A 13,538-nucleotide genomic window follows, 5' to 3' on the forward strand; every position below is an offset into this window, starting at 1 on the left:
CACTAAAATATCAGATGTAATAGTCTCGATAAACGATTGTAAGATCTATGTTACGAAACAATAAAGAAAACTATTTAACTAATACAATACCTAAATTCAAACAGCAGCTAGTTGACCTGGACGAAGCTATCTCGACAACCAGATATATGTTCTCAGTAAAAACCATCATTCATATCAACCTATATCTGAAAAACACAACAAAATCTTACTACTCATCCTAAATGTTAAATAGCCAGCTTGTTTTTCCAGGATTGCATGCTACATACTTTCAAATCCAGCTCTTGATTGATCCTTAAGGTGTACAACCTGTAGCAAACAGGACCTAAGTTTATTGCCCATGAAAAGAATTAAACTATTGACAAAGAGAAAACAAAATAAAAGTAACTATCTTGTCTTGCTTTGAATGCTAAGAGCTAAATCTAATTACTAGGTTGTATACATAAACTGTACAAGTAATCATTGCAAAGGTTTTATTTATGACCCCATTGCTGCAAACGCAAATAGGTTGAAGGACAGGCTATAGCAAAACTGTTTAGAGCATCAGAATCACTGACGTCATTTGTTTGGTACAGTCAAGTAGATATCGGTCAAGTTTTTCCAAGGACCTGCTGATCCATTTGTTTTCCTTTTAAAAATTGCTGTTTCTTTATTTCTTCCTTTTAAGAGTAACTTACTTCTGTTTTATATTGCCTGGGAGATTGTTCCAAATTTCTTGCCCTCCACATCAATCAATCCATCTCGGCAGGACAGGGACGATGAGCTCCCTGCAGGATTACTCCCTGCCTACCCTTAAACTGTTATCTATATCACCCTTAACTGCAATAAAAAAAACAGAGAATAAGATTTCCATAGATTAACATGTGCACTTTGAATTTTCTTGTTTGCAAATTTTGTACAGTTCTAGTACTTCTAAAGCCATTTTTACATATTAGATGTCAAATTTCAAACTCAAAAAAGTGACTGTGCGAAATGAAATTAATTTCAGGTCCGTCAATCGAAACCTAATCATTGCCTCTAAAGATTCCAATCTACATTAGGCTACCGTTCTGTAAAATTTAGTTATTTAAAAAAATTTCCAGATACTTTAAGATTCAAACTAATCTTCTTCACCTTTTTAGACCATAAAAACAACATTATCTGAAATCATACTCCAACACCATAATCTAAACCCATACACCAACACCATTATCTGACACCATACTCTAATATCATTATCTGAAACCTTACACCAACACCATATTCCAACACCATCATCTGAAACCATACATCTTCTTATCTCAATAAACCAAAAAGTAATCTAATAATATATATATTACCATATATATATAAATACCATATATATATTAAAGGGTCAGTATACAAAATTTCTAAAATAATTTTACAAATTAAATCATAAACATTCTGACATCTTCATTTTTCTGTTTTTTTGATTTTACACTGTTGAATGCTCAGACTGTATCACATGTGGCATAGGTATTTTGTCCCATCCGAACATCCCCTGACACAATAAATACCCATATCTGATTTAGGAAATCATAAAACATATAGAAAAAAGGCTAAAAAGAAAAAATAATACTAAACCTCTAGACTAAGCTCAAGAAAGAATTCCTACATGCAAATCTCACATATCCACTAGCAAACAGAGAATTTTTTATTTCATGACTATAAAAATATCAATTTCTGAAATAGAAAAACATCATTACTTCTTCCCCAGTTGAAATTGAAACTAACTAAACTTCTAAATCTACCAGTTCATGATCCAAAAAAATAGCGATGCCATTGTAATACACCCACATTTGTAATTGCAGCTAATTTGTCTGTGAGGTTGACAAGAGTTATCAGTAAATGAATGTTTCTGAGAGTGAAATTTTCATATTATATGGGTTTTATTTACAGCTTCCAATTTAAGAACAAGGGCAATAACTCATTGTAAATATTTTTAGATTCGTCTGATTTTCAATAGTATTCATCCTTTGGTGATTACAAAGACTCACACCAAGTTTCGTCATCTATATTTTCTGGGAAGCGATTTATTCAAGTAGGAAGACGATTAATACCACACCTAAATTTGCACAAGTTTATGCTATCTTTAATATTAAAATTTTTTAGGTATTTTTCAAAGTGGAAATCTTCTTTAAAAATTCGATAATTTGTACAAGCTCTGTTGTTGTTTACTTCAGCGTGACAGTTTTGTTAATATATATATATCATGTAGGCGCAGCTCAATAGATTTTGATAACCAGGACGGGTTAACATTGTCTAAGGTGTTTTACCGAACAAACTTAAGCAGAAAGCCAAACAAATATGACAGAAATCCAAGCCAAAACGAAAAAAAAAAGGAAAAAAAGCAAAAAATGGTAACCATTACTCTTTCCACCATTATCTGAAAAAGAAAAAAAAAACATAAAAAAATTACCTTAAAAATATTGAAAAAGTGCCATGGCTTGGCTTTATCAGCTAGCAGGAAGCAGCTGTGGCTCAGTGAGTTTGATGATTGCTTCCTTCACTTTCAGAAAAGGTTGAGGCAATACCTTTGAAGTTCTCAACCCCTGTCAATGATGTCAAGTCAGAGGTATCGGAATGAAAAAGGGTCTAGAGACAATAAACTAAGGCTCTGTGTGCTAAAGGATGTTCACATCCTTGACTGGTGGAAATTGAAATCCTTATATCCTGCATAATTTCCCTCACTGAACACAATTGCAAGTATGACACCTTTTCATTTCAATCGGCTGGTAATGAAAATATTTAGATGACCATACCTGTGGTTTCTGTATCTGCATGCATGCTTCTTCTCATCTGAAAAACCTCCCTTCATCCATACCACCATATCCTGAAAAGAAAACTTTGACCCCTGAACTCGAACACTAACTTTGACCCTTGAACTCAAATATCTACTTTGACCCTTAAGCTCAAATATCAACTTTGACCCTTGACCTCAACCACCATCTTTGACCTTTGACCTCAACAACTATCATTGACCTTTGACCCCAACCACCATCTTTGACATTAGACCTCATACACTCACTTTGACCTTAACTGCCAACTTTGACCTGAACTTCCAAAGCTGTACATAGCAAACTACCCCAAATCAAAAAACAGAAATACAAACAATAAAGCTGAAATCCAAACAGAAAAAAAGAAGAAATGAAAGCCATTAAGCAAACTTCCAAATAATTGCTGATGGTCTTTGTATCACGGCAATTCTTGTTGAATGGTAGTGGAAAGTTAATTTTGGTATGATTGACTGGTATCTAGTAAAAGGTGCAGAAACACCGAATGAAAGCAGAAATACGTGGCCCGTTTCTCAAAAAATCTTTCAATAGAAATGTGTCATAAGTGTGGAATTTTACACTGAAACATACCATACATAGACAAATATTGATTGTGAGATTTTTTTGAGAAACAAGGCCCAGAACTCGGTTGCAGAAACTTTAGTCAGCCTACTGATAGATAGAAAGAAAGATTTTTTACAAGGACAGCTTAGGTTCACAAGATCCTGTCTAACAGCTGTTCCTTGACAAAATTTCTTGGCAATGATTCTACTCAGATTATCCATACCCATTTACAGCTGAGTCGAATAGAATACTGAGGAAAGATGACTTATTCTAGCGCAAGGAGAAAGTCAATTCTAAAGGCACCAGTAAAAACCAGTCGCTGGGAGCAGAACTAATAATGCAGAAACACCTAATCAATGCAGAAACACCTAATCAATGCAGAAACACCAAATGCAGAAACACCATCTTCTTGTGAGCTCTTCTGCTGAAATAAGAAAGGTATTACGTAAATAAGCCATAGCTCAAATATTCATCTAGTCAACGCAACTACTTATTTTAACGCACTTGTTTTTTTTTAAGAAATACTACCTCTTAGAATAAACAGCAGATAAATGCATTGGTAATTATTACTCTACTTTCCACTTTCATGCACTTTGGGGCGACGCACAAAGAAGCACCAAGTTAGAAAAACCGGGTTGCATCTATTTTCAAGACCTAAACTTTCACCTGACTGATGATTACATACACTTATAGGCCATATTTGAGAATCTAAATTTAATGTTCATTCTAAAAGGTAGTATTCCTTTAAAACTATGTCATTACTAATATGCTTGTTGATAGAAGAACTAAATGCAAGATTTTCATTTTGGAAAAGGCCAGGCAATCATATAACCATAATTAGCACACTTCTTAGACCAATTGAACACATAACGTTTCAACACAATTTACATGTGCCATCATCAGAATAAAAATATGATGGAATAAAACATAACATGTATAAATGGTAACCATTTAAGTCTTCCCTATTGTTTTAACTCATTTATTTCCTAAATTGTAACTCACTTTGGATAATAAGCTTATGTTCTCTTTTTTTAGACTTCTCATTATTACTTTTATTACCGTTTACACTGTTAATCTCTTTATTATTCTTAGTTGTAATATGTTTTGTTAGGTTTTTTATTCTGATGACAACACATTGTTTGAAACGTTATCTGTTTAATTAGTTTATTAAAGAAATATGTTAAATCCATAACATTGCCTTGTTTCTGTTATATGTACGCCTCATTTCTAAATGTCGTTCAAGTCGTATGTCCGATTTCATTTTAATGTTCACTAAATCCCTTGTGACATACCCATGGCTTTTCATCTGTAGACTTGGTTCTTCTTCTTGAGTAATCTTTGGAGGCCCCTCTTTTCATCTGTTGATCTTTTCTTCTCTTCAGCATTCTTCATTTGTTCTTCATTCTTCTTTCTGTTCTTCATCTGTTCTGTAGGCGCCGCTTCATCTGTTCTTCTTCTTTTCCTCTTCATCTGTTCCTCTTCATCTGTGAATAGGAGGTCTGAAAAGTCATACAGGCCATGACCTCAGATCACTCCTATTGTGGCAGTGCTATTGCGGGTAGGTAAATTACCAGACGATTTACCATTTCCAACCTGAAAAATATAAATACATAATCGCAAATAATTAAATGACTACCATTTTAAGTAATTTTTTAAAAACAAAAACAATGTGTGAGAGGCCATGAAATACCCTTAAATTAGAGACCACAATTTGGCGTCATCATTCTGTAGGGTCTTGATTTGCTGTTAACTCATATAAATACCACGTATTTGTTTATTTTTGAAAATATCATGATTCACAAAATTGTATCAGATAAGCAAAGTGTTCCAAGATGTTTCAAATTAAGAAGAACAAAATGGTTTAAAATTACAGACTAAATATTTCTAAAACAAACTTGCCTTGCGAGCTTCTGTGCCACACCATAAGCACTTGACTTCTGTATATGAAGCTCTATCTGTTTACACCTAAAATTAAAAATATATAACTTAATTCTTTGATATGGCACAAATGAAATAATTCAACAAATACATAAATCCAAACAGTTGATGGATTATATGGAACTAGTAGACACATATAAAAATTTGGTTTTGTGTTGTAAGGTTTTCCAAAAAATAATCTTATTTTGCTAAATGTAATATTTACAGTGTGTTTATAATGACTTGTATAGCAACATCATATTCAAGATAATTATTAAAATATCCGCACCTGGCTTCGTTCCAAGAGTAGCCTTTAGGACATTTGTGCTCCACCATAACCTTATTGACCTCCAAATGTAATGTCCTGTTGAAGCTAAAGACTAGCTCCTTTGTTCTTGGAACCCTAAAAGTAAAGATTCTCATTTTAAAAGTAGTTATGTGCAACTAGTAATAAATACTTTAGACCAAAGACTAGAGGAATATATCCATTGCCTTATCTGAAAGTTTTAAGCAATAAAATTCCACAATTTTTTTTAAAATCAATATCAAAAACTCAAATACAACAAACAATAAATCACACAGCTCTAATCAAGGGAAAAAACAACTTTTGACGCGTATTTAGAAAGTCAAGGGCAATAACTCCAAAAACGTTCATCAAAATATCTCAAGTTAGAAATTGTCCGAGATCTTATTAATTCCATTGATCACACCAAGTGTCCTCAAAATCAGTTGAAACTGTAGCTTCTATTGTGCTCACAAACAAATTTTGAAGCGTTTTACAAAGTCAAGGGCAATAACTCCGAAATCGTTCATCGAAAATGCCTCAAGTTAGAACTTGTCCGAGATCTTATCAACTCCAATGATCATAAGTTTGATCAAGATAGCATGCCGGCAAGGTAATATACGCCCACTGGCAGCTTTGATTTTGAACTTAAATATTTAACAATCACCAGTATGAAATATTCAACCTTCAGTCGTACACTTCTTTTGAACTCTTTAGGGCGATACTGAATAATATAGTATGAGTTATTGCCCTAGTTCTTGAAAACGTGTTCAATCTTTAGCTCGTGAAAACTTTAGAAGATAAATATTCAATCTTCAGCGCGGTAATGAATAATAAAACAAAGTTTTGTCAAATTTCGTCAAGAATCATGCCTTCTAGAGTTTTTATGAGCTACAAATTGAACGGGTTTTCAATATCATACTAAATATTTTTTAAATTTTTCTGTTTTTCAATACGATTTATCCATGGGTGATAACCAACACTCATGCCAAGTTTCGTCAAAATCCATCAAGAATTGTGACTTCTAGAGTGTTCACAAGCTAAAATTGAACGCGTTTTCAAGAACAAGGGCAATAACTCATACTAAATATTTTTCAATTTTATGATTTTCGATAGGGTTTATCCTTGGGCGATAACGAACACTCATACCAGGTTTCATCAAAATCCGCCATGAATTGCACCTTCTAGAGTGTTTACAAGCTAAAATGAACGCGTTTTCAAGAACAAGGGCAATAACTCATACTAAATATTTTTCGATTCGTCTGATTTTCAATAGGTTTCATCCTTGGGTGATTACCAACAACCATACCAAGTTTCGTTGAAATCAGTCAAAAATTGTGCCTTGTAGAGTGTTTACGAGCAATTGTGGACGTACGGACGGACCGACGGAAAGAGGTGACGGCAATATACGCCCCTCATTTCATGTGGGCGTATAAAAATTGGTTGAAAACTGTAGCTTCTATAGCGCTCACGAACACATTTTGACGCGTTTTTACAAGTCAAGGGCAGTAACTCAAAAACCGTTCATCGAAAATGCGTCAAGTTAGAACCTGTCCGAGATCTTATCAATTTCAATGATCACACCAAGTTTCATCAGAATCGGTTGAAAACTGTAGCTTCTATTGTGCTCACGAACAAATTTTGACGCGTTTTAATAAAGTCAAAGACAATAACTCAAAAACCGTTTATCGAAAACGAATCAAGTTAGAACTTGTCCGAGATTTTTTCAATTCCAATAATCACACCAAAATTCATCAGAATCGGTTGAAAACTGTAGCTTCAATCCTGCTCGCGAACTATTTTTAACAAATTTTGACGCGTTTTAACAAAGTCAAGGGCAATAACTTAAAAACTGTTCATCGGAAATGCGTCAAGATAGAACTTGTCCGAGATCTTATCAATTCCAATGATCACACCAAGTTTCATCAGAATAGGTTGAAAACTGTAGAGTCAATCCTGCTCACAAACTATTTTTAACAAATTTCGACGCGTTTTAACAAAGTCAAGGGCAATAACTCAAAAACCGTTCATTGAAAATGCGTCAAATTAGAACTTGTCTGAGATCTTATCAATTCCGATGATCACACCAAGTTTCATCAGAAATCTGATGAAAACTGTAGCTTCAATCCTGCTCACAAACTATTTTTAACAAATTTCAAGGCGTTCTAAAACAAAGGCAATATCTCAAAAACCGTTCATCGAAAATATGTCAAATTCAAACTTGACCGAGATCTTATTAATCTAAAGCATCACACCAAGTTTTATCAAAATCAGATAAAAACTATAGTCTCTATAGTGCTCACTAGAAATGTTGACGTGCGGACCGACGGACAGGGGCGACGACAATATACGACCACATGATATAACCTAGTAATGAAAATCTTGAAAACTACCTCTTTAATTATGTATATCAATGCGAATAACATCATTTGGCCAATATCTCTGCTCATAGACAATCAATTTTCAAAGCTCACTCTTGAATTGATTAGTTTTAAGCTCTTGCGTCCGAAACTAAGTGATTTTTTGAATTAAAGCTTTTTACTGTGGTATCTGTCATTAGCCAGGCAAGTCATGCCTCTTGTAACACCCTTCTGCCAATGGAATTATCAAATATGCACCCATTTCAGAGAGAAAGATCTCATGGTAGTTTTTGCTGTGCATTTTCATTCCACAGCAGGGGGCTTATTCTTGAAATAGACTTTAAGAGATCAATCAGATGACTATAATCATCCAGATTAATGCTCCTTCAAGGGATACAGAAAAAGAACAAGAATTTTTCAGGATGGTTTTCACAAAATTTCACAGAACAGGAATTGTGAATGAAATTTAAATATGTAGGTAGGTACTAACCGTGCTACGTTGATCATCTAACTGTAAGTGGTGTATGTCAAACCCAATAGTAAAGACCGCTATCGAGTTCCCGCCGACGGCTAAAATAAGTAAAAGACGAAAACTCAAAATACCATATAATTTTGTATCTGAGGACATATTCTATTCATTTCTGGTTTATTGGGCATGGTTATTGAGCCATGGAATACGGAATCTACTGAATTTTTGCAAATTGATATATATGAAAATTCACACTCCTAATAATATAATCATGATAATGATACTATAATTTCAAAACATCAAGATCTATGATAAACTTACGAAAAATGGGTGGAGGAATCGCCCCAATCGCCTCCATCTGTTCCTCTTCATCTGTTCCTCTTCATCTGTGAATAGGAAGTCTGAAGAGTCATACAGGCCATGACCTCAGAACACTCCTATTGTGGCAGTGCTATTGCGGGAAGGTAAATTACTAGACGATTTACCCTTTCTAACCTACAATCAGACACAAAATATACTTAATTTTTTCTTTAAAGTCAAGCACAAATAAATATTGTCAATCTTGTATGAAAAATTTCATTGAATGGAGATATTCATTCAATTTTGTTTGCTGGTCGAACAGCTTATTTGGTTTGGTTGAATTCTAAAGACCTTGGCCACTCTATCCCTTCTTTCATTTTCTTTTATATTTCTTCTTGTACTGATGGTCAATGGTACCAAATGACATTTCAGAAATCTAGGTGATCTTTAAAGTTGACACAGGTGTGAATTTTGGAAGCAGAAGCAGGTGTGGCATCATAAGTATATAAACCTTAAAGAAGATTTGAGCTCACAGCACCTTATTTCAGTTTACACAGTTCCCAAGTTGTTAACCCATTAAAGATTAAATTTCTTTTAACCAGTGAAAGGATCACGGAGTCTAAATGGTCAGGGATAAGAATAGCATGATGCATTAAAGTACACTTGCCTTGCGAACTTCTGTGCCACCCCATAAGCACTTTAATTCCATGTAGTGAAGCTCTATCTGTTAACACCTAAAATTATAAATATCATGTGAATACCAAAATTCTACAATTTTGGTCAATTGTTTTGTGTGGAGATTTCAAAAACAGTTCATCCAACGGCAGATCTACCAACAATAAAAGGGATTGTCAAGAGTATTTTTAATTTTTTTTTATGTGTATTAGGGAACCACAAAAGTCTAATTGAAAATTGGAATTGTGCAATTTGATGCTATCAGGGTCCCCGATACCTATGAAAAATATTTACAATCCCTTTAAACATTCCAAGTTTTAAATAATTCAATTCAAAATTTGTTACCTTTGGTCACAAATGAAAGCCATTTTTTAGCTTGAAAACTAAAATGGTGCAAACAGATACACATTATAAAATGCTGGAAATCCTATTCACATTCCTTTCTTACTTTGAAAATACAGTATAAACAATTAAACTTATATTGCTATATTATACCATATGGAATATTTCAAATATCCTTACCTAGCTTCGTTCCAAGAGTCGCCTTTGGGACATTTGTGATCCACCATAACCTAATTGACCTCCCAGTTTAAATGTCCTGTTATAGCCAAAGACCAGCTACTTTGTTCTTGGAACCCTGGAAGAGAAACAACAGTAATGTTATTTGTGGTAATTTAATGGGACACATTTGCCATTTTTGGGGGTTGATTTGATTCTTGAATATATATGTGAATAGTCTTTGGAAGTGCTAGATATGTATGCTAATTCCTTCAAAAATACCTCAAACTCAAATTTCTTTTTCTATATATTTCTTTTCTATACAGTTCATTCTGGACATACATGGATTTCAATAGTTAAGGGAAATCAACAGGTATTGTAACTAATCAAAGATAGCTTTCCAGACAAGGTAATATATGCCCACTAGCAGCTTTATTTCCAAATTAAAATATTTGGAAGAATAGTAACAATCACCAGTGTCAAATATTCAATCATTCGTCATACATTTTTTCAGAACCTCTTTGTCTTTCAAGTATTGATAATTTGGTATAAATCTGTTCTCTTAAGTACTAACAAGCTACAATTGAACACAAGGGCAATAACTCATATTTTTGATCTCAATAGTGTCCGTCCATGAAAGATAAACACACCAAATTTTGTCAAAATCCATCAAGAATCGTGCCTTCTGTCAAAGTTTTCACAGACTGATAAACATTTGTGACACCAAAGTGGAATTTATAAACTTTGTATACTGACCGTGCTACGTTGATCATCTAACTGTGTGTGGTGTATGTCAAACCCAATAGTAAACACAGCTATTGAGTTCCCGCAGACCCGACGGCTGAAAATATACATTTTAATTCAATTAAAGCAGGTGTCAATTGTTAGCCTGTATATATTAAGTTTTTATGAGTCCGACATCATTGAACCTTTGATACAGAAGCCAGTTGCCATATAAGTCTGGATTTATCAACTGCTTAAGAGTTTGACATCATTGAACCTTTGATGTAGTAGCCAGTGGCAATCAATCTGGATTTCTCAAGTGATTAGGAGTCCGACATCATTGAACCTTTGATATGGTAGCCTGTTGACAGACAAACATACACCCTCTTGCAGCTGTCAAAATGTTAAAGAGTCTTTTTTCATATCTAAAGGACATTTTGTGAAATGTATCCTATAATGTATCTGAAATTTTAACTGAATATAACAAGACATTATAAAGCCAATTATCGAAACTAACAATTAGTACTCTCAGTTTTTAACTAACCCATTCAGTTTGATCAAGTAGATACATAGATAAATTTAGCACATTTTAGAAATATTTTCAGGTATAATTTACAACATTTTTGATAATGAAAATGTTTTCCAAATAAGATGTTCATAATGAATTCATAGTTATCATCAAATCTAGGGCAATAAAACTTAATTAGCACATTAACTCAGAAAATATGCATTGCAAAAGTAATCATTTCCTTACTCAAGAACTTCAATTCAAATGATCACCCCAAGCTGCAATCATTTCAAAATTGTAGCTTCTATTATGGTAACAAACAAATTTTGATGCGTTTTACCAAGTCAAGGGCAGTAACTCAAAAATGGTTCACCAAAAAATCAAATTTGCAATTATCCAATATCTCATAATAATCAGACCAATTTCCATTCAAATTGTTTGAAACCTTTCGTTTTTATTGTAGAAACTAAACAATTTTGACAAGTTTTAACTAAGTCAAGGGCAATAACTCAAAACTGTTATATCATCACACAATATTTCATCAATCTAAAATTGAAGCTTCTATGATCACACCAAATTTCATTAAAATCGGATCAAAACTGTAGTCACTAACAAATTTTCACACATTTGGACTCGGTCAAGGGCAATAACTCAAAAACCTTCAAACGAGGTAAAAAATCAAATTTAAACTAGTCCAAGATCTCAATAATATAAATGTTCACACCAATAAAAACGAAAGTCTTTATCCTGCTCACAAGAAATGTTGACAAACCAATGGAAGAAATAATAAAACTTGACATCAAATACCATCAAATAAGAATAATAACTCATATTAAATATTTTCTGATTTTTACAGTTTTTTAATATTGTTCATCCTAGGGTAAGGATCAATGATTTCACAAAGTTTCGTCTGAATCCGTCCGGCATTGTGCCTTCTTGAGTGTTTACAAAATCAAGTTAAAAATTGAACGCTTTTCAATTCTTTGATTCTATATTTTTAAAGACCTTTGACTTTCGAAAGGATTCATCATTTGGAGATACCATTAAAATAAACAATTTGATCAAATTTCGTCAAAATCTGTGAAGAATTGTGCCTTGTAAAATGTTCACGAACAATTGTAGACGGACCAACATGGTTGACACCAATAACCATCCACATTTCATGTATGCACATAAAAATCCATTTTCACTCTCTCAACATTACTTAATATGTAAAAAAATAACAGAATTCAAATACCTGCCCTAGTTTGGGAAATGATGGATGTTTTTCTCAGTATGAGCTAAATAGTTTTTAGTTTCTTAGTATGTTTTTACGGCTTAAACCATCAGTTCCACCCACATGCATGTTTGTTTTCTGTTGAATCAGCTAAGTGAAGAGATCAGGGCCATTGCAAGGCACAGATCACGGGGGGTTTAGGGGTCCAGAGCAGAGCTGTCTTCATTCAGGTTATCTAGCTCACAACCATACAGGCTTATAATCGACTTTCTCCCATTTCCATTCAATCGGATTGTAAGGCACGGCACTTTAAATTTCTTCATTAAAGTCGCAAACAATGAAAAAATTTGTACTACCAACTATATTTTTTTCTTATTCTTGATCACCTTTGATTGGATGTAACGTCGCGATGAGTCATTTGAGTCACACTCTTCTTTTTACGACGATCCAGAGTCTACAAACATATTCCTTATCTCATTTTCATCCAAATTCAATTTTCGTTTGTTACTGGACACTATGATGGACAACCCTCTTACATCCGCAAATTCTTTTAGGCATATAAATGTTTTGGAGTAACACAAGGTGCTTTTGCGAGATATCTCGTCATCCGCGACATTGTAATGCGTAAAATATTTTGTCATCCACGTTCGAGTGGTTAAAAACAATTATTTTAAGTAGCCTAGTCTAGGTTATTTCTAATCTCTTAATCATGGTGGCTGAAAAGCTAAAATATAGCAAGTAATATCCACATTGACAATCTCTACATGTCAGAAAAACAAAACTGAATAGGGCTTATGCCTTTGTTAAGGAATTAAACTTGGTCATGTGCATTATTCCTGAAAGTGGGTAAAATATCTAAAAAGAATTACTAACACCCACAGTTACATAATAGCATCACCCACATTTTGCTCATTTCTATGGTGGCTCATATACGACATTTTCCCCTTTCTATTAAAAACCTTTTTTTTTTACTTGGTGAAAATTATTTTTTTGAATTAAAAACTTTTATTTTAACCCAGGTGATAATTATTTTCACCTTGGTGAAAATTAAGTGATAATTCTTGTAATTTTTAATTAAAAACTTTAATTTTCACCTAGGTGATAATTATTTTCATCCAAAGTGAAAATTAGGTGATAATTCGTGTAATTTTGAATTAAAAACTATAATTTTTTACCTAAGTGAAAATAATTTTCACCAAGGTGATAATTGAAGAATTTTGAATTAAAAACTTTTTTTACCAGATTCGTTGAATA

General features: G+C 33.4%; 1 protein-coding gene across 1 annotated transcript; it reads right to left on the bottom strand.

The window, feature by feature from the left end:
- Nucleotides 1-4,637: 4,637 nt before the first annotated feature.
- On the bottom strand, nt 4,638-8,722 carry LOTGIDRAFT_175398 (hypothetical protein; the record flags this gene model as incomplete). The annotated part of the gene is made up of 4 exons (XM_009056429.1): nt 4,638-4,834; nt 4,907-4,928; nt 8,386-8,465; nt 8,686-8,722. The coding sequence occupies 4 exons, from the start codon at nt 8,720-8,722 to the stop codon at nt 4,638-4,640; spliced, it is 336 nt and encodes a 111-aa protein (XP_009054677.1).
- Between the last annotated feature and the right edge of the window lie 4,816 nt (nt 8,723-13,538).

The sequence above is a fragment of the Lottia gigantea genome (assembly GCF_000327385.1).
Source record: "Lottia gigantea unplaced genomic scaffold LOTGIsca_277, whole genome shotgun sequence".
NCBI lineage: Eukaryota > Metazoa > Mollusca > Gastropoda > Lottiidae > Lottia > Lottia gigantea.